Source organism: Bombyx mori, chromosome 9, assembly GCF_030269925.1.
Source record: "Bombyx mori chromosome 9, ASM3026992v2".
Taxonomy (NCBI): Eukaryota; Metazoa; Arthropoda; class Insecta; order Lepidoptera; family Bombycidae; genus Bombyx; species Bombyx mori.
Genome location: NC_085115.1, coordinates 11,156,500 through 11,179,065, shown reverse-complemented (window position 1 = coordinate 11,179,065; position 22,566 = coordinate 11,156,500). Strand labels below are relative to the sequence as shown.

The 22,566-nt window shown below is 37.0% G+C and overlaps 2 protein-coding genes across 13 annotated transcripts in view; both read left to right on the top strand.

Annotated features, from left to right (window-relative positions):
• LOC101744958 (uncharacterized) overlaps positions 1-17,603 on the top strand; it is a 100,960-nt gene extending 83,357 nt beyond the window's left edge. For 10 of the 11 annotated variants that reach the window (XM_038012741.2, XM_038012742.2, XM_038012740.2 and 7 more), the window contains 6 exons: positions 3,099-3,267; positions 8,192-8,218; positions 9,954-10,085; positions 12,128-12,247; positions 13,774-13,829; positions 15,662-17,603. In XM_038012741.2, coding sequence (XP_037868669.1) covers positions 3,099-3,267; positions 8,192-8,218; positions 9,954-10,085; positions 12,128-12,247; positions 13,774-13,829; positions 15,662-16,301 — 1,144 coding nt within the window. In that variant the 3' untranslated portion in view covers positions 16,302-17,603. The remainder of the gene's footprint in view (positions 1-3,098; positions 3,268-8,191; positions 8,219-9,953; positions 10,086-12,127; positions 12,248-13,773; positions 13,830-15,661) is intronic. The other variant, XM_038012744.2, reaches the window with a different exon arrangement.
• Positions 17,604-18,348: 745 nt separating this feature from the next.
• Positions 18,349-22,566, top strand: part of LOC101744812 (uncharacterized) — a 15,362-nt gene continuing 11,144 nt past the window's right edge. Inside the window, exon 1 of one of the 2 annotated variants that reach the window (XM_038013092.2) lies at positions 18,349-18,950. The gene's annotated coding sequence lies outside the window, so the exon portion shown is untranslated. Of the gene's footprint in view, positions 18,951-19,139; positions 19,398-22,566 lie in introns of those variants that run through there. The other variant, XM_062670157.1, reaches the window with a different exon arrangement.

Sequence of the window (22,566 nt, the reverse complement as noted above, 5' to 3'; positions counted from 1 at the left end):
TGGCTCAAGAAAGACATGAGTGGAAAAGGTTGGAGGAGACCTTTGTCGATTTTGCAGGCGTCTCGAGCGCTATGTCGTAAGCGTATATGTCATTCTTCAAACGAGGCTTGTGGAGAGTATTCAACGCTATACAGCGGCTTAGCTCTGCCACTGGTATTGCTGACGTCCATGAGCGACGGTATCCACTCACCATCAGGTGGGCCGTATGCTTGTCAACCTGCAAGGGGAATAAAATAAACCTCAACCGTAATGCCTCGTTGAGACAAAAGATAAAAGTCTCAATCAACATTGGAATAACGGCTATACTCAAACTGGGGAAGGGCAAAACGGATTCCTAAGTCAAAAAAAGGGTGCGTGTACTTATGTACGCGCGTAAGAAGTTATACTTTATTTTTATTAAATTTATTTCTTTTTTTTTATTTAAATTTCAATCAATTTGAAAAGAAATCGATTAAACAACATCCTCAAACACGCATATTGGACATCCCTTTTCTTGATATCGTATAAATTCGTTAATTCTCGGTACGGTTCGGAAAGTTCACCTGCGGCTATATTCAGTCGCCAAGTTACGTCGATCGTATTGTAATGTGCGATTTAGTAGGCAACTTAATTCTGTTAATTTTATGTCACGGTGCGCGCGCATCGTAAAATTTCACTCTCATCAATATTTCATAACGCGCCTAAAGAAGTATAACTTCAAAAAGAATAATCGTTTCAAAAGGATCTCAAACAGCTGTGTAGAAACCGATGTAATTAACCCCACTAGTGGCTGATACTGAATGCAATCGGTGCATATTATTCAACAGGTCGCAATTTCAAGACATGTTTTTATTTTCTAATTGACATATTAATGGTATTTCGAAGTCGTCGTGGACTAAAGGATAGGAAATCGTTGCATTTGTATCGAGCGATACGACTGTGCCGGTGTTCGATACTTGCAACAATTTTTCTTATTAAACACGTACTTAATGAATTCCAGAAATGAATTTCACGATGAAGGTATAACACATCGTGTGACAAAAAATCAAACCCGCAAAAATTGTAATTTGCGTAATTAGTGGTGGTAGGACGTCTTGTGAGTCCGCACGGGTAGGTACCACCATCCTGCCTATTTCTGTCGTGAAGCAGAAATGCGTTGCGGCTTAAAGGACGGGACAGCCGTTGCAATATACACGAAGACTTAGAAGTTATGTTTCGAGGTGGGTGGTGACATTTACGCTGTTGATGTCTGGTGATATTTTTTGCCGCTTTTCCCTGAAGTGTCGATGACTAGAACCTAATTTTGAATGATTTATTTAACAAAAAAACCTATCTGGAAAACGGTCGCACAGATGCATACATTAGACAAACTAATTATCATTTGAAAAGTTGAGAAAATCGGTAAATGACCTTATTGCTCTAATGCCGAGAAACAAGCCTTTGTTTCTCAATCTACAATGTCGTAAACAAAACAGACAGAGCCTTCACACTTCCAACATTTTTTTCGTTAAAGATTAAAACCAACTAGCCCACTGAGTTTCTCGCCGGATCTTCTCAGTGGGTCGCGTTTCCGATCCGGTGGTAGATTCGAAGCACTGCTCTTGCTGGGGTCATTGTTAGCATCACTCCGGTTTGGGCCCCGTGAGCTCACCTACCAGTTAAGGTTACGCTGAAATAGCCTCTCAAGGCTACCAGCTTAGATACGAAAAAAAAAAGAAACGAACTATTCAAGTTTCAATGACGTCGTCTGTAACTTTATTCACGTATTTTATTCCATTTAACCACAACATTAGTGGACCTCTAATTTTACAGGCAAAAATTAGGCCACATCAATCACGAACCATTCTTAAATTAACCAAAACGAATACATTGCTACCTTCCTTGATGAAACAACAGCACACAACAGTTGTAACATTTCGCTAATTAATTTGAGAAGGTGAGTCACGTTCGCGCCCACCGTAGTATACCCAAATGGATTTAAACAGAATAATTGAATTAGGTTTGGGTCGCGTAATTGTCTTTTTACTAATCTGTGATAATTAACAATGACCTTCCTAAGTTTGCTTGCAGAAGATGTCATATTTTGTTACTGTTAATAAAATGAGAATCAATGAATATAATTGCCTACTCTCGAAAACATCTAATGGTTATTTAATAGTATTTTAAGCGAAAGTTATGACAAATAATAATTTCTATTTCCATATATCTCCGGTTTTGTAAGCGATGTTTGACATGCAAAAAATGTTATGCGTGTTCAACCATGTAGAATATAAAAATTGTGAACCACTTGATCATGGCACACGTCTCCAGAGCTACTGAAGAAGTTTATGGTTTTCTTCGAGTTACACTTAATATAAGGCTTAGCTTGGTAACCATATGGTTTGAGGAAATAATCGGACTGTACGTTAGAGGGTTTACGCTGCTGATACAATATTGTCTCTTTGATTTAAAATACATAATTAAAAATCTCTAAAAAATCTTTAAAATATCAATTTCGATTCACAAGATAGATCCGCATTGATCACATTTATTTACGAGTACTCGTCAGATTACGGAATTTATAAAAAATATAATTGTACAAGCACATCAATGTATTTTTAGAGCGTATGACTTATGTTTCTGTTATTGTAATGTTCGTCTTTATTGTGGTGAAGTCGGTACACCTTGTAAAATAATGTGAAGAGAATAATCAATCGCTCACAAAAGAATTCACGATAGCATTCAATCAAAAAGTGAAATTAAACGATCATTGAAGTCGTCGTGGCCTAAGGGATAAGACGTCCGGCGCATTCGTGTTGAGCGATGCACCGGTGTTCGAATCCCGCAGGCGGGTACCAATTCCACGGTGAAGGAATAACATCGTGTAATAAAAATCAAATTCGCAAAATTATAATTTGCGTAATTGCTGGTGGGAGGACCTCTTGCGAGTCCGCGCGGGTAGGTACCACCACCCTGCCTATTCCTGCCGTGAAGCAGTAAGGGAAGGGTAGGGCAGCCGTTGTAACTATACTGAGCATTTACGTTGTAGATGTCTATGGGCTCCAGTAACCACTTAATACCAGAGAGAGAAAAAAACAAGATCAACAATGTGTAACCTATAATTCTTTTTCAATTCCCAGGGCCAGCCTGCCCGTACGCACGGCGCGCTTACTTCAGCGTTCCCGCACTCAGACTCCGTCGGAAGGGGGCGTCAGTGATGGGAACGCGTCGCCCGCGCCCGCCTCGCTGCTCCAAGACGTGGTCGACATCAAGACACTGCTGCTGCAGCTTAAGCGGGTCTTACAGGAGGTACGATCTTTACGTTCAATTCAAGAAACGTAGGAACTGTGTGCTCAGTGCGAGTATTTTAACGTTCTCGATAGCGTAAAAGTTGAAGTTGGAATGTTTGCCTAGGTTTGCCGCTAGTGGCGCTGTTCCAACTGCATACGAATTTGCGTTAACTTTTACTCTATCGAGAACGTTAAAAAACTCGCACTAAGCACACTGAAAGTTATGCTAGTCTGTGTGCAGCTCTTTCATTTGTATAAAAGCAAGACTATACCAACAACAAGCTATAACAAAAAAAAAAACTAAGGAAATGAATAGTAATTTACTTGTCAAGAATATTGTATTCTACACATTGGTTCGATTAAAAGCTCTTATAATACGAAGCTCATCAGTAATCCTGTACTTTGGCCCTATAAGCGTTATGTCCAGTTACTCATTTTCGCATGGGAAAAATCGCTCATTCCAATTTTATGGATTGTTTTAGGGTTCCCAAATTGTCGTTTAGAATATGTAGCGATCTTTGTATGGATCTAGCATTTTTATGCCGTTTTGAGTCTTGCTGAAACAACCATTCCTGGTTATGAAATTTGACGTTATTAAGAGACGTAGCAAAATCCTTGAAAACTGCGTCTCAGTTCGCCTGAGTCGATGTTTTCATGTCCTTTCCACAAAATATTTCGATTTGGTAGATCTCAAACCATAACTGAAGCCCGATAGTCTTCACGTTATATCCCACTGATTAATACAAAAGCTACTGGAATGCTTTGAGCATAAGCTCGATCATTCTGCTTGTTAAAATGTTGCTCTTTAGTAAAAAGCTTCAGAACTTTCAAACTGCGAATTCCCTTTGCATACCGCCTGAACAGTTTAATTTCACTTTTCCTATTAATTTTTTTAATTAATGGTCAAGCTGTGTCGGTTAAATGCATTTTTTAAGAGCCTATAAGTCCTAAGTCATGTTTTAAAGCACATGACGTGTCTCTGGATTAAATATTATTCTCTTGGCTAGGATTTCTTCTAATTCTTTGTACCACTGCTTTGCTAACCTTTTATTTTTCTGTCAGAAACAGAAATCGTTTCATTAGACCTATCAATAGCCCGGTTCAGAAGCATTGGACTAATTAATGGCAAGCAGATGAGAATTTCTAAATAGCATTGTATTATGGAACATATGAGCGCAATCTGTCTCTTTTTAGCCCTACTCCAATCTAATATTACAAGACTAGTTAACAAAGATAAGCAGGAATATGAGAAAATACGTTGAAAATAGAATTAAAGTTACCAAACAGAATAATGTCTTTGTTTGTAACAGTATCTGTGGGCTCTTCATTTATTCAAGTCATACTTACAAAAACGAAAAATTACTTAAAATTGCTGTTTCTTAATTATTATTTGAAAATGACACGCTACTAAGAGTATGAAATGTTAATTATGCTAAAATTCAAAGCTAAGCAATTTGTCATTAGATCAATGAACTGCCAAATCCAAGCTATTAATTAACAAATAAAAAGTATAAACATGAAAAAGATATTTATTACTTAGCATATAGACTGTAGCTTTCTTTGTATTCTTTGAAATAACATTATCTGTTTAATTTCCAAAATTAGCAAATCGCAGTAAACAGAGAAACTACAATTTCTAATTTAAAAAAAAATGTATTAATTTGCTTATAATTTACCAAGTTCCGCATTAGTTGGTTTGTTGTTGATAATCATATACATAGCATGTTTTAATAGTGTAATTAATGTATGTGCACATTTGTGTAATGAATTCATTAGAATCGTTTTGCTTTTCTATTTTTTCTCTTTACACATTACAGTAGCATTTTATTCAGAATAATTAGAACGCTAAAACCTTGAGATCTGGTTTCATTTATTCCTAATTATTTCAATTAATTATGTGGTTGCCTAACCCAAAAATTGCCTTTTATTGCTTAGTAGGTTGAACGAATTCACCACCCACATGATGTTAACTGGTTACCGGATCCCATAGATATCAGCAACATAAAATCCGCCGCCCACCTCGAGATATGAATTCTCAGTCTCAATAAATAAACAGAAACTAGTATTAATCAACAAAAACAAAGGGAAACCTAACCTAATTGCGTTCATGAATAACGAATTCACAATATCCATCCGTACGCGTAAATATCTACCTCTTACTATAGTCCAAGAGCCCGTGGGCTCTACCTGTATGTATTTGACCAGACCTGAATTTTCGTACATTGAGACCCCTATACCTACCATGCATGAGGTGGGGGACTCACTAAGCTCAAATAGCTGGCAAGTTAAATGTTGAATGATAAAAATGAGGAATTGAATTATTTTTTGATCAGCATTATACCGTATTATTTATAAGTATTCCATAAAAAATTCACTTCTTTGTCTAACTAACGAAGTTTAGTATATAGAATATAAAAAAATATTAACTTCGGTAAATACATTGCTAAAGTAAATCGCAAGTAAATTATATTCCTCTAAAACAGTGAACGGAAAACATAATATACCTACATCTGGCCGGGTAGTAGCTAAGATTTTATTATATGTTGATGTGTGTACGCAATGTAGAGGTCTGCCGTGATCAATATAAGTTTTTAAGACTATAATAAACAACATATTATTATATCAATGGCAGATCTGGTCAATTACTTTCAAAATTTTATTTTTTTAGCATTTTCAAAGTGGTCTGCCACAAAGTAAAATGCGCGATAATGGTCTGCCATTCTTATTTTCCGATAATAATAATCATATATTTTAAAAATTTCAAAACGGCAGACGTGGTCAAATGGATTTAAAATCCGTCAAAATCGGTACCTGTCCTACCTGAGCGCTCGGCGCGTCGACCACTTTGAGCTTAGTGAGTCCCCACCTCATGCATGGTAGGTATAGGGGTCTCAATGTACGAAAATTCAGGTCTGGTCAAATTCATACAGGTAGAGCCCACGGGCTCTTGGGCTACTCCTCCTCGCGTCGTTTCCTCACTGCTGAGGGTCGAGACCATTATAATTCGACATGATTTTACTCCTTGTGATGTCCCGCCAGCGCCTCCGATCATTGGCCGCATGAAGGGCGTCGTGGTATGGGATCTCTAGTGTGGTGCGGATTTGGTCGAACCACCTTGTCGGACTGCGCCCGCGCGGTCTCTTTCCCTCGATCTTCCCTGTCACGAATAGTCTTTCTAAGCTATCCGGTGTTTTCCGAGCAATATGACCGAAGTACTCGAGTGCGCGGCGAAGGCAGAGTGTGGACAGTCTAGTCTTGATCTGCAGTTGATCTAAGATAGACTGATTGCTTCTCTTCGCTGTCCAAGGTATCCGGAGCATTCTTCTCCAGCACCACATCTCAAAGCTCTTGGGCTACTAGTTTTGTCTATTAATGTCATTGTAGTCATCGAAAGTTCTGGATGGGATTAGGATTATTGCGTTAAATCCATGTAAGTTCGACGTCGTGTCTCAAGGTTTTTTACTGGTGGTAGGACCTCTTGTGAGTCCGCGCGGGTAGGTACCACCACCCTGCCTACTTCTGCCGTGAAGCAGTAATGCGTTTCGGTTTGAAGGGTGGGGCAGCCGTTGTAACTATACTGAGATCTTAGAACTTATATCTCAAGGTGGGTGGCGCATTTACGTTGTAGATGTCCATGGGCTCCAATAACCACTTTACACCAGGTGGGCTGTGAGCACGTCCACCAATCTAAGCAATAAACAAACAAAAAAAAGAGCGTCGGCATTCATGTGTTTTTATTTTATTATTATTTGTGGTCATAGTTTAACAAAGATTAATAAGCTAATATTAATAAATGTATGACTATGTCCTGCTAGTAAAGCGTACAAATATTAGGTGTAAGTCTACATAAAAATAAAAAATAAAACTTAAATTATTCTACTTTATCATCTTAATTATCTAAAGTTATCGTCTAAATATTCTGACATACTATAGTAAGCCTTATCTATTAAAAATACTTGCAATTTTTGCTTAAAATCTTGTAAATCTACTGTCTTCAAAATTTTTATTGGTAGTTTATTAAAATTCTTGATGACATACTAAAAAAACTCTTGTCATAAAGGGCAGTTCTATGAGGTGTTATTAGTGAGCATCCGTGTATACCTATTTTACTAACAATAGAATGTTATTATTAGTTATTTACAATAGCATATTATAACTAATTTACTATCCCAAGGTACCCACCTACTTTAGTTAATTCATACATGTCACCGTACCCACTCATTTCAGCATCTTGGGGGTTGATTTTGTAATGTTTATTTTAACGATTTCAAAGAGTGGACACGTCAATTTCGATCGGTATTTTTTTATTATTATTAAACAATGAATGTTTATAGATACTAGTGGTCCCACAGTAGTCGAAATTCGACTAAAAATAATTGGAATTGTAAGTTTGTACACTATTATGATTGTATTTTATACTTCTATAATCACAAATTTTGCCAAGACTACACTATAAAAAATATTAACAAAGACAAACAATATTTAATCTATTCTCAGTATTTCTCAGTTTGACTCTGTTGTCAAGAACAAAAGTTTGACAATAAATAGTATGCATGCATGTGTGCGTCAAATACATGGTATGTAGTGTGTGTAATGTTTTCTTTATTAATTTAATGTATCTTTTATGCATTATTTAAAAAAAATATTAGCATTGTGCACTTCTTCTCTATATTCTCTATAAGTGTGGAGAATTTCATACTCCTCCGTCCGCGCAATTTTCGTAAAAAAGGATACAAAGTTTTTGCTTCACGTATTAATATATAGATTGTCGATATTCAAAATTGGAACTCGGTAATGTTATTTAACGAAAAAATACTGAAATTCATGTGTCTGCTCGTCGTATAGTTAGAGTATTTTTAATGTTTGCTTGTATTTAGGCATGTTTTGTTTGCGTGTTGTAACGTTGTCTGTTTGGTTGCATTCGCCTTGTTCGCCGCACGCAGCCTGGGGAGGAGCTTCATTCGATGAGTGTAAGTAACACCCGAAGGACTGTATATCACTTTGCAACCGTAGCATACCACAATCATGAATGGAAAGCGGTAGGCAGCGGCTTGGCTCTGCCCCTGGCATTGCTGAAGTCCATGGGCGACGGTGACCACTCACCATCAAGTGAGCCGTATGCTCGTCTGCCTACAAGGGCAATAAAAAAAAAACAATAAAAGAAGCATTCAATTTTAGAAAGACGAACATAAACAGTTTTTTCGGTTCTGAAGCGATATACAGGACGAGACTGGATGCATCGCAATTAAAGATAGAAAAGAAAGAAAAAAACTATATAGTAACATTTATTCGGAATGAAAAGTGAAAAACTGGTTTTTGTTTTGTTTAAAATAACAAAAGACTCCGCAATCAATGATTAGTTTAATAGTTTGTAATATGTAAATTTGAAATTAATTATTAAGATATATTTCATTCAATTCATTTCAATGTAAGTAAACATTATTAGCAAAAAAATATCCTTTCATTCTTTTGTCACTGAACAACGACGCGTCTTTCTCCCTTAAGGAAGGCAGTTATTGTTGAAGTTGAAGAGTTAGAGACAGTTACCACATAGTTTAGATTATTTCATCTCTCAAAGTGAGGGGCAACATTCAAATTGTATTCCTTAAAAGTATATTTAAATTTTATTTTTATACTAGACTAGCTGACCCGGCAGACTTCGTAGTGCCTCAATCGATAAATAAAATACCTAAACTTTGTATAAAATAAACTTGAAACAAACAAAAGGAATCCGTCCGACGGGGGATACATCAAAGGAAAAACAAAATTGTTATTTTTATATAATTCCGAGCATTTTCAAATTTATAACCTTTTAAACCTTCTCTGGACTTCCACAAATAATTCAAGACCAAAATTAGCCAAATCGGTCCAGCCGTTCTCGAATTTTAGCGAGACTAACGAACAGCAATTCATTTTTATATATATAGATAGACACATAAAACAAATTGAAATATCATTATGACCCTCGTTTTTCACTTTTCATCGATGTATAATAAATAACATATGCACTAAATCAGTTTCTGTTATACCATATAGAAATTACAAAACATTATTGATTGCGACACCGCGACGTATACATTCGTGGAACATAATATGAAATGGTTTACTGCATAAAACAATATTGCTGTATCCACTAATCAATCAGGCTTGAAGCACTCACTCGATTAATAACATTTTATTTTCTTTACTGATATAATATGTGTATTTCCAACTTTATGTCTATCTATCAGGGTTTAAGATACTATTTCGATATCTTAAAAGGGAATAACAGGTATTCTAAAACAAAGATAGTCCGCCACAGACTCCGCGCATCCGGCACATCACATTGAACGTTGACCCCACCTATCAGCGATATCTAATTTTACATACATTGCGCGCATTGCAAATACCGACATAGCATCTTCTAGCTTTTATGATTCTAAATATCATAAGTTCCTCCCTAATCTGTATTAATAAGTACAAATCGTCGTAAATTAATGTATAATAGTAAATTCCGTTTATTTTCAATTGATAATTTCATACATAGTTACATACTTTTCTAAATATTATGTTAAATTCTCCTTTTTCGCTACTGAATACTAAAAGAGTATGCTAGTTTTCGAGGTTCAATTAATAAAGATTTTTTTAAATTCTTTATTAGAGCTATACACCTATTAGGTTAAGTCGGAATGATTTTGTATTTAAATATGTTTTGGTGAATTTTAGAGCGAAACTCTCGACCCGTTGCTAGCGGCGTGCGCGGAGAGCCCCGCGCGCGGCAACGGGCGCCGCCCCCCCGCCTCGCCGCTGCACCCGGACGCTTGCGCTGAGATGCGCCGACAAATAATTTACTTGCAGGTAATTAATGGGTTTGATACACTTCAACAACACAGCAACCGACGCCTCCGCCAAACCACTAGAACTATCTAGTCCAAAAAAATTTTCCAACTAAAATTTTTACTATTTAATTCAAAGTTACAAGTCATTACCGACGTAGCTGTTTCTGACAACTTATCCGGAGACCTCAGCCACAACCTTTCCTTATTCAATCGATCACTCATTGCTGAGCATCATGATTCGACCCGCCTGTGACCTTTTTTGTTATTTTATCAGTGGCACAGTGAGGTGCCTCGCTCAATCTCGTGTCCAGGTGCTCGGACACTTGATCTCTCCATATTTTTTGTCTCCGACCTCTGGATCGTCTTCCACCCACTTTACCCGTCACATATTGCGAATAAGTAAGTAATTAATAATAATTAATAATAATAGTAAATAATAATAATTTTGTAAGTCGTCGTGGCCTAACGGATAAGACGTCCGGTGCATTCGTGTTGAAACGATCCACCGGTGTTCGAATCCCGCAGGCGGGTACCAATTTTTCTAATGAAATACGTACTCAACAAATGTTCACGATTGACTTCCACGGTGAAGGAATAACATCGTGTAATAAAAATGAAACCCGCAAAATTATAATTTGCGTAATTACTGGTGGTAGGACCTCTTGTGAGTCCGCACGGGTAGGTACCACCGCCCCGCCTATTTCTGCCGTGAAGCAGTAATGCGTTTCGGTTTGAAGGGTGGGGCAGCCGTTGTGACTATACTGAGACCTTAGAACTTATATCTCAAGGTGTGTGGCGCATTTACGTTGTAGATGTCTATGGGCTCCAGTAACCACTTAACATCAGGTGGGCTGTGAGCTCGTCCACACAGCTAGCAATAAAAAAAAAAAAAAAAAAAAAAAAATAAAAATCAATAAATCCTTATTATTTTTAAATTACGAATTACACGACTTTCTTTATCAACCACGTGGTCCACTATCAGTTATTGCTCATACCTGTCAATTAATATGCAGTTAATCTCAGAGGTTATCCGAGTTGCACAGCACGCCGTCTGTCACGCGTCCAGTCTCATAACTTTCCCAGATAAATACAATGTTGACGAAATGATGTAATTGCAAGTCTATTATAAAATTGAACTTTGAACTGGATTACACACACTTAAGTGATGTTTTTTATGATGTCACGAATAACAAATTTTATAGCGATGGTAGGTACAGCGTGTTGTAAACTCGAACGGGCTATCTGCAGAGCATCTTCTTCTCCATCGCTCCCTCATTGCTGAGGATCGTGACTCCGTTTTAGCTTGTCGACTGTCAGCCTCCATTGGTTCCGGTCAGTTGCCTGGTGTAGTGCAACGCTAAGTGGTCCGCTGGTTTGCTCGGAGATCTGGTCGGACCAACGTTTGGGGCTCCGGCCTTTAGGACTTTTTCCTTCTACTTTCCCAGTGACCATCAGACGTTCCAAGTTGTCTACACCTCTGCGGGCAACGTGGCCAAAGTAGGGCATTATGCGTTGCAGACAGGTAGCAGACAGGCGTTGAGCGTTCTCCATTTTAAGCTGATGTAGGACCGAGATGTTCACTTGCGGTTAATTTCAATAACCTATCTGTCCATCGTTTGGGTTACTAAAGATAAACAAATCAATCCTTTTGTCTGTACTTTCTTTTGCAATTATCCCAAATAGATTTGTGTACATACATTTTGGTAAATTATTTTCGATGAAGCGACGAATATCTCTATCTCTCTTCTTCAAGCTGTGTTCACCTAATGCCTAAGGTCATTTAATATGCACTCCATTATTTTCGGTCTCTTGCCTTTCGCATCTAGTCCTTACCATCTATTTTGACCAGGTCATTGGCCCATCTCATTGGTTGTTTGCCCACGTTACGACGTCCAGTACGAGGTTTCCACTGCAGTACTTTTTTCCCCCACCAATTGTCAATGCGATGGCTTATGGGCCGGTCCACTTCCACTTTCTCCGAGCAAACACTTTGGCTATGTCATATATAATTTGGTGACAGTTAAAGATGATGTATAATTGTAATCGGATGTAACGTTGCAGGGTCAGCTAGAAGAAAGGGACCGACTGGTACGCGTGCTGCAGTTACAAATGTTGCGTATGGCCGAAAGCCACGAGCCTCGCAGCGACGACACATGCAACGTTGCAACGCAGACCGACCGGGTAGCTATATACATAGATACCTAGCTCTGTTGTGGTTTATTTATCTATCTCCAGAAGCCTCGTGGAGCTATTCTTGCTTTACCTTGATCGGTGGACGAGTTTACTGTTTTACGAGTTTTTTACTGGTGGTAGGACTTCTTGTGAGTCCGCGCGGGGTAGGTGCCACGACCCTGCCTATTTCTGCCGTAAAGCAGTAATGAGTTGCAGTTTGAAGGGTGCGGCAGCCGTTGTAAAACTATACTTGAGACCTCAGAACTTATATCTTAAATTGGGTGGCGCATTTACGTTGTAGATGTCTATGGGCTGTGAGCTCGTCCACCCATCTAAGCAATAAAAAAGAGTCCACGCGGCTTAGCCTGAGGCAATTTACTAATATCAGCCCTAGCAAGAGCAGTACCTTCCTGAATCTAACGCCTATCAGAATAGCGAATAATTAAAAAAAATCAGCAAGAAGTCGTTTAAGGCGCACATCGGACTCTTTACCGTATGCGAAGAGTTCAACGAGAACGGTGCTTGGATTACCTAAAGGCACTGAGAGTGGATAGGCAAGATGCGCTTAAACATTAAGGGTTACGGCGGCTTTTCGTTGCCCCGTCGTCTGGATCTGGAATGTCTGTTATGTGTATTATGCACTATATTCTATTCACGGGGGACGCATTGGAATAATTCCGTATTTTGATTTGTATCACTCGCTATTAAAGTATAGGTAATAAATCTCAAAAAAAATTGATTTGAGATGAGATCGCTTTTGAGTACGAATCTATTATTATACCCTGGCATGAACGCCACGGTCACAATGCCGAGCTTTGTGCCATGTTCTTCTTTGAAAGAATTTTCAAAATAGCCCTTAAAGTGATTGGAGCAGGGTTGGGGTAATTAAATGAAAACTAAGATTCATTGTAATTTGTGGGCTACGATAAGGATTGTTATTGTTATATGCGTAACGACAGTAATGCCAGATGATCCATTTTTAGTTTGATAACACTAATGTTAGACGTAACCTACTTAAGCAGGAAAGTATTGTGTTAATATTTGAACAAATTGCGAAGAGTGTGTCTGTGGACTTACCGACTTATTTAATTACAATACTTATGTTTGCGGTTATGTATCTGTGAGTCATATATAGGTATGTAAATAACATGACCAAAAAAAACTTTTGGAGTTGAGTATCGTGTTTAATGTTTCTATGATACAATTTCCAACGTTATGATGATAAATAAATACACATTTATAGAAACTGAAATTTGAAAATTATGTTTAGTAAATTAATTTACACTTTTTTTATAGTTTAGATAGGTGGATGAGCTCACAGGCCACCTGGTGTTAAGTGGTTACTGGAGCCCATAGACAACTACAACGGCTGCCCCACCCTTCAGACCGAAACGCATTACTGCTTCACGGCAGAAATAGGCAGGGTGGTGGTACTTACCCGTGCGGACTTACAGTAGGTCCTACCATCAGTAAAAACTTATTTGGCGTCCGAAAGTGATTCCAGGCACTTCAGATTTATTGTTAATAATTTTCAGCTCCGACCACCAATGAGCACCACACTAACGAGTTCTGACAATTCCGGATTAGTGAGGTAATTAATTCAGTCTATTAATATATTCAATTGTACCGATCATCATAATTAATATATTAATTAACAGTTGCGTAATGTGTATTCCTTGCAGCACACTTCTCTGAATACACACACGCTAAATATGTACGTAAATATATATAATTTTCATGTTACAGTATATACGTATGTATATATTACTTATTTATTGTTTTAGGTTTATCTTCACATCGTTAAAAACGTTTATGAGAACATTACATTCGACCATGACAGTTTTGTACATTGCTCCTACTACACCTACGAACTTCTTAACCTACAAAAACAAATGTACCTCGTTCGTAGTCGATACAATATCAAAGACAAAGTATTTTGCTACTGAACTAGGCAGATCTGAATGGATCGCCACGTTCAGAGATTACATGAACAAGAAAATGACGCTAGCTCCCACATCAATGTATCAGATCACTCTAACTCTATCACCCTACTTCACTGGTATTTTCATTTGACATTTTAACAAGGACTTTTTGGCGGGAATGCGAGGAGTGAAGTTGTGTGATTTGTTTTATTTTGTCTATTTAGTGTTTCTTCAGGTTTAAATATGTAATAACGGTGGTTTATTAACTATTTAATATCTGTGAAAGTGCTCAAATGTGGGAAAATGAAACAAAGTCGCTGGACGTAACTTCTCGGGATCCTACAAAAAGTCCACTGAAAAAATTTCAGTAAATGACCACCATTTCACTGAGATTATATTTCATCCCGTATCATCTCATATCATTTCATTTCATTTCACTCCATATTGTCATTTTTCATAAAAATAAGAATACGAATTAAAATAAGACATGACTTAAAGGTCATAGTTACCAGGTCATAAAAACCCTTAAAAAAACATTTTAAAATCAATATATTCCGTACTATATATGTTTATTTATTGTTGTCACTCAGTAGAATGCGCTCGTCAATACCACAAGTCAATCCGATGTTCATTTTGTTTTAATCCCTCACATGCTGCTTTAAATTATGATCGGGACTTGATCAAAATTCGCGAAATTATTTGGATCGGTGACGCGCGGCAGTTTCCATCTCGGCGGTCCGAGAGTTCGTCCGTCGGATCAGGTAGCGTGGCTCGACTGTTTGCTCGCTGTTTGTCTCTTGTGTTCGGTCAATGTGTTGTGCCTATTGCATCTCTTGTACAGTACTACGGACGAGCCGAGCTTACACCGCGAGAGGCACTACAGCGAATATCGTTGCAGGATTGACTGATTGCATTGCCCTCGTTTTAAGCATTATGGTGCTAATAGTCAGAGGCATGATTTTTGGCGACTTGTAAACAGCATTGATATTTAAAACCGACATAATTGGCTTCTAGTGAGTTTTTCGTGTTAGTTTTGACGTAATGGAGTTTTTTTTTTTGTTTTTGTTTTTGGAAGTTCCTTAATAACATTTAATTTGTATAATAATACTTGATTGTAATTTATATATGTGTTACACGCTGCCACTTTAGAACGTAAAGGTGAGATTTTGGAAACGTTCCTAACATTAATTTGAAAATTCTGATTTAAATATTGTCACAGATAAATTAAAGCTAAAAAAAAACTGATCTTTTAATTTTTTTTTTATTGCCCTTGTAGGCAGACGAGCGTACGGCCTACCTGATGGTGAGTGGTTACCGTCGCCCATGGACTTCAGCAATGCCAGGGGCAGAGCCAAGCCGCTGCCTACCGCTTAATACTCTCCACAAGCCTCGTTTGAAGAAGGATATTTAAATTAAATTAGCTTAAATGAAATAGGTACAAATGATGTACCTATTTTATTTAAGCTATTTATAATTTCATTCGCGTAATTCCTCCCTACAGTTGGAATGAACAAGCTAGTACGAGGAAGCTGTCGTCACTTAGTGAAGCACAAAAGTCTAAGAGACCTGTCACCAACGGGACCGTAAAGTGTCAGTGCGGCGCGAGACAAGCGAACGGGCTCGCCAACGGAGACGACGTGCACACGGACAGACGGACCGACTCCGTGCACTTGCGAACTAACAGCCGCGTCGGCACTAAATACCTGCAAGCTCTAGCCGGCAGCACAGACAAGCGCTACATCAAACGAGACTCTTCTCTCGGCGAGAAATCCGAACGAAAACCCTCTCTGTACACGGCCAGGTCGCGCTCCATCGAGAACTTCCACAACCAGCTCACGACCGCAGACAGGGTCACTAAACAAATCGTAATAGAGGAGATGCCGCTCGTCAAACATCACACGTCGTACGGAGACCTGTACACCGGCAGGATTAGCAGCAAAGAGAGCGTGAACGGCAGCAGACGCAGCCCCGGCCTCACGGGGCAGTCCACCGACACCGACTATAGCTCGGACGGCGGCTACAAATCCTTACCCTCGTCCATCAACTGCAGCACCTCTCCTAAGAAGGTGAGCGGCATCCCGAGGAGATCCATCGAGCAGAAGATCCTCTCGACAAAGCACGTAAAAGCGAGCGCCATTTGAACATAAGACGCTGTGCAACTGTGATACGTCGCGGATCTCATACCCTGTCACGAATATTTGTTGTTTCATTGCGACTCTATGCCCGTTCCCCCAATAGCTAATTACCATTTTGACTTCAGTGTGCTTAGTGCGAGTTTTGTTAATGTTCTCGATAGCGTAAAAGTTAATTTTGTATGCAGTTGGAACAGCGTCCCTAACGGCAAACGTAGGCAAACGATCCCATTCCATACAAATATGAGCTAACTTTTACGCTATCCAGAACGTTAAGAAACTCGCACTAAGCACACAGATATCAAATCTATATAAATAGACACATTGTAAGCTCACAAGCAAGCCCCAAAGTGGTTACCATCAGCCATTGATAATGGGTTAATGCTTTTAAAAAAAAAAATGAAATACCTATATGACGGTTGTGTGAAGTCTCGATGTAACGTGACTGTAGCATCGCCGGTTCGTCTGCGGTCACATTGAGAGCGATAAGCCACAGCAACGCTTGCTCGCAAATACATCAACTCGTCCTGAAGCTAAGCTATAGCTTACTATATAACTTAATGTACCTTTAGTTGATCGATGCCAAATTATCGATGTTATAATCTGACGTTATGAATTAATTTCCACAAAAACTAATTATGACGTGAAATGTTTTAGTCATTTCTTAATTTATTTCTTGTGCATTTTTTTTGTTTGTTTGTAACGTAATTCGAACTGTACCAGAGTTAATGGACGAACAAACAAACTAATTTTCATAGAATCAATTTATTAATATGTATACAGGCCGATAAAAATGTTATCTTAGATTTTCTATGGTAGACAAATTAGTAGATAAAGCTGTTATGTGATAAGTGTGGCTGTAAGAACGTGTATTTAATTTCTATATCTTCCCTTTATTGACATAATGATTTGTGTATTTAAATGTATTTGACCTAATAATGTAATCTTTGGTATTTTTTTCGCCAAATATACTTATAATTGTTGTTTAGAATCCTTTAGGTATCGAACAGGTACAAGTATCAGCGTATTTAATGAATTTCGTGTCGTAGTGGAGATCGCGTATTTTTCTGATGTATTTATCGAGTTCACAAACTTTATTCGTCTTAATAAAATCTGCGCCTAAAACTTACCTAATGTTGATACCTAGAATGAATTAAATATATACTATTATTATGTACTTATGGCTATATACCAACACGTTATATTGCGCTTTCCTATGTTAGTTTCGTAAGATATAAGCCAGTTAGCTTTAGTGATGGTTATATTTAATTTTGAAATTGAAGTTGTTTCAATAAATGATTTTAATTTTGATTTATTTATTTAATGTTTCTCCCATTTATATACGAGCAAAAAAGTTAATAATTTCCTAAAATATTACATGAAAAATAAAAATAATCCTCCGAAGGAAAACTTAAATCTTCTTTCTTCTTATTTTTTATTTTTTTATTGCTAAGGTGGGTGGACGAGCTCACAGCCCACCTGGTGTTAAGTGGTTACTGGAGCCCATAGACATCTACAACGTAAATGCGCCACCCACCTTGAGATATAAGTTCTAAGGTCTCAGTATAGTTACAACGGCTGCTCCACACTTCAAACCGAAACGCATTACTGCGTCACGGCAGAAAATATCCTCTAAAAAAATATATATATATATATCTATATATATAAAAATGAATTGCTGTTCGTTAGTCTCGCTAAAACTCTAGAACGGCTAGACCGATTTGGCTAATTTTGGTCTTGAGTTATTCGTGGAAGTTCAGGGAAGGTTTAAAAGGTGAATAAATATGAAAATGCTCGGAATTATATAAAAACAAACAATTTTGTTTTTTCTTTGATGTGTCCCCTGTCGAACGGATTTCTTTTGTTTTTTTTTTAAGTTTATTTTATACAAAATCGATTGAGGCGCTACGAAGTCTGCCGGGTCAGCTAGTCAAATAATACAACAATTTATAAAAAAAGAAAATCAAAATAAGATCTCATCATTGTAGTCGAAGTCTTTTAAACACGCATTATTAAAGATAACAAATGGAGGTTAGCTGCTACTACATATAAAAAAAAAAGAATCGTCAAAAAACGGTTCAACTAGAAAACAATTCTGAGGTAAAACACACAAAAAAGTTGATTTTATAACCTCTTCCTTTTTTTGAAGTCTGTTTTATACTGGTACTTAAATGACAAATTTAATCTAAGTTGAAAATAAATTATTTCTGAAGCAATTAAACATATATCATTCTGATAGGGTTTCTTTTATTTCCAGAATCCCAAAATTACTTGAAAGGGAAATTGAAAACGCTGCCTAATTAATTCTCTATAACTACATTTCTATTATTTTACGTAATCAAAAACAAAACATTTCAAATCACGTATTTGTACAAAAAACTAGATCGAGGTTACCGTAAAACATCCCTTGTTGTACTAGATAAATGTACATTGTTATTGTTAGTGTTTACGCTTGAACCTTGGTCGTGATGATAAGCGCGGGAATCGAATACACTGAAATAATTCGACCAGGGCTGGCCGGCTATCACTCAATGTCCGAAGACCGAATGAGCCGCACCGCTCGGTCAGTTTAACACCGCGAGTGACCGACTCTACTAACATTATCACAATTATAATGCTTTAAAAAAACAAATTAGGGTTGTGCGTATAAATATAACGGTAAGTTTTTTTATACTTTCATTTAAATGCTGCGAGTGAACAGAATATCTGAATATCAATTGTAAACACTATGTTGATTTGATGTGAGATTTTAATCGATATTTCGAACTCGAATATTATTGAAAACATTCATATTCATTTAAAGTATAATATTATTTAAAAGTATAGTATTATATTATTATATATAGTATTATAATATAAATTGATAAAGTATTGTTTGAAAATTATTAACAATTAAAAGTTTTTGTTTACTAAAAGTGCTGTGTATATATTTAACAATATTGTGTAATATTTAGGAACATTACTTATACAATCAACGCTTACTCTGAGCGACGGTTTGATAGAATGTTATCGAATACTGCAGGGTCAAAACAGATAGTCAAAGTCAAGACATGTGTCCGCATTTACGATAAAATACTGAATTTAAAGTTCGTCGAAAATAATTAGGTAATGTACATAATTAAAATACAATTTTAATCTAAACAGGTTTAATGTCCCTAGTTTGGTTGTGTATTCATCGAAACAGCGCAAATAAATCAGATACCTTGACCTAAGAAGGACCCTAACGAAAAATACTTTTTGAACTACTATATTTCACTGCACTATGTTTTCATAGATAATGTATGGCGATTTTGTCTTTTATCTTTTTGTATTCGTTTGTGGCATTATGGTCGCCGAGCGCTAAGAAAATAAAGAATGAAAACAGACTTTCTCCGGTCGAAAGCGCGGCAGCGAAAGTAAATTCGTCAAGCGAAGAAGCTGTAGCTACCAAAAGTGAAAAAAAAAGAAAACACCAAAAAGTTTTTAAAGAAATATCTTTCGTAATTCATGTCTGATATTAGTACAGTAGAACCTCGATAAATATAGATCAAGTGAAACGTTAAATAATTTGAGTTACATACTGAGGTTTTTACTTATTAAGGGTTTAAGTTAAGAAGTTTTTATTGGTTTATATTTTTACTTAAAGAGATCCTTCTTTTTTTTATTGCTCTGTGTGTGTGGACGAGCTCACGGCCCACCTGATGTTAAGTGGTTACCGGAGCCCATAGTCATCTACAACGCAAATGGCACCACCCACAGTTCTAAGGTCTCAGTATAGTTACAACGGCTGGCATACATATATAGGTATATGTACTTTATTTTATGATTAAAGGTACGTTTATTGAACTTTATTTTCTTTACATAAAAAAACAGAAATATTTTTGTTGTTTCAAACAATTCACACTTTCTACATCAATTTGATTTTCAATATTAAAATATTAATAAAGAAGAGAAAACACTATCATCTGTGTTACTGCATTGCTCTATAAAATATCGTGAAACACTTCACGATCTTTTGTAGCTTTCCTTGCTTCGCTGATAGATAAAATAGGTGAATCTTGTGGTTCGTCATTTAAACCTTCGTCTATATCATCAAAAACTCTTGCATTAGATGCCTTCAACTCTAAACTAAGGGCAGGCTTAGGGACCCCGGTAACCGTAATCGTCGAACTCGGCAATGAGAAACTCTTTGCCGAATTCGACGGGCAACCTAAGCCATGCATCAGCCAGCTGAGTTTCTCGCCGGATCTTCTCAGTGAGTCGCGATTCCGATCCGGTAATAGATTTATTCGCGAAGCAGCTGCTCTTGAGTTAAGTATCCTTTGGAGGCGCTCAGGCAGGTGTTAGCAAATCTCACCCCTCCTGGCTGAGCCTTTGCTCGCCCACCTGTCCTGGTGAAACAGGAAAGGCAACCGGGCCACCAGTAATCTTTCGTTCATAAAAAAAATAAATATGTTATCGTACCTTAGTATATTATTTACATTTGAAGCCAGTTGGTAAACACGTGTACCTAAGCGTAGTAGTTTTGCGGTAGGCAGCGGCTTGGCTCTGCCCTTGGCATTGCTGAAGTCCATGGGCGACGGTAACCACTCACCATCAGGTGGGCCGTATGCTCGTCTGCCTACAAAGGCAATAAAAAAAAAAGCACCTCGAGATTGTTCGTAGTACCTAGTATCTCGATGTGTAAGCATTAATAATGGTCTACAGGGAGCCTTTTTTGTTTGCACATTCATTTACAAAGACTCATTGATATATGATGGAAGTTGCAATGATCGTCGTCGTTACAACTTTGAGTTACTTAGGTGTAATGCCCAAATTCTTTGAACTTATAGAAAGTTCATATCTTAAGTAAAAGACGAGAAGAGGTTATGGACTCCGCGGAGAAGGGAACACAAAATTTTATGAAAATACTCGTGAATATAGAGGTTATTACGGTATCGAAGTTTAAGTTATCAAGGCTCTATTATTATAATAAAAAAATCAACATTGCAAATAAATATATTTCATATGGCATCACCATACTTTTATAGTTTTATAGGCTGTGGTTATACAAGAAACATCGTTAAAAATAAGTGGTTTTCACCACCATAAAATGATCACCTTAAAAATAATTTAAATGCTCACAACTTTGATTATATACACGTGTACATAATCAAAGGATCGCAAGGAATAAATGAGAAAAAAATTATTACCTCTGAGGATCTTAACAACAAATCTCCAGATATCCATCTGATTAATTCAAATACAAACACGACCTCCGCGAGGTACTGTTTTATAATACTACGTACGCCCATATTTGCTTATTTTCCTACCTGATTCAAATTTCGTATCACGATTCTGCAGTAAGCAAAGCATTAATTTTTTACCGACTTTGAAGGCAGGCAAATGCTTGTTTGTTTTTAATTTTTAGGTTTTACATTTAAATTTTTTTTGTTATTACCTTTCCTTTTAAAGACTAGAACGGTCGGTCGATGTAATAATATACTTTAATTATTGTCAAGACTGTCTGTGATATTCTCGTTGTGGAAACAACAGGCTGGTAGAGCTGAACTTGCCTAACTTCGTTAATATTATATAATGATTACTTGTTTATTATAAACAAATCCAAATACATATTTTTTTCCTTTATTATTGCATTTCTGCGTTTTGCCTTGTCAGCGTTATTGCGTTATGAATAGATTTCCGCTTATTAAACATATCATTTCTGGACAAAAACCTTTAAGAAACGAGGTCGAATAATGAAAATAGGTAAATTAATTTATTAAATGGGAAAAAGACCAAGATTGTGTTATTGTTAAAATTGAATGAGAAACTCAATGAAATACAACTCGTTTAAATGATGCAAATATTTAACAAGCAACTTATATTGTAGTTTAATCCAAAAGGTTTTGTTATATTTTCTGCTTACGTAAATATTTTTTGAGCTTTACTTAAAATTCTTATAAACATAAAGCAGATACGAACTTTGGTGAGACGGTGTACCTACCAGTCATAAGAACGGGAGGTATGAAAATAAATTAATCCTCATTAGCATTGAGGGTAGTCAGTAGTCGTAGCAAAATTTTGTTGTTTCTATTCGATGGTTGGGGATGGTTCACAAAAATGTTTCCCGCTTGTGATTTACAAACTTAATTTAAAGAGATCTGAATCATTTGATAACACAAAATTTAATATTAATTACTTTCCACAGTATGAGTTCTTGATAGTATGATTTTTTATGCTACCCGATAGCATTTAGATGCCGATAGATTTTGGGTAAAAAACACGTTTTCGGCAGACGTGTTATGATGATGAT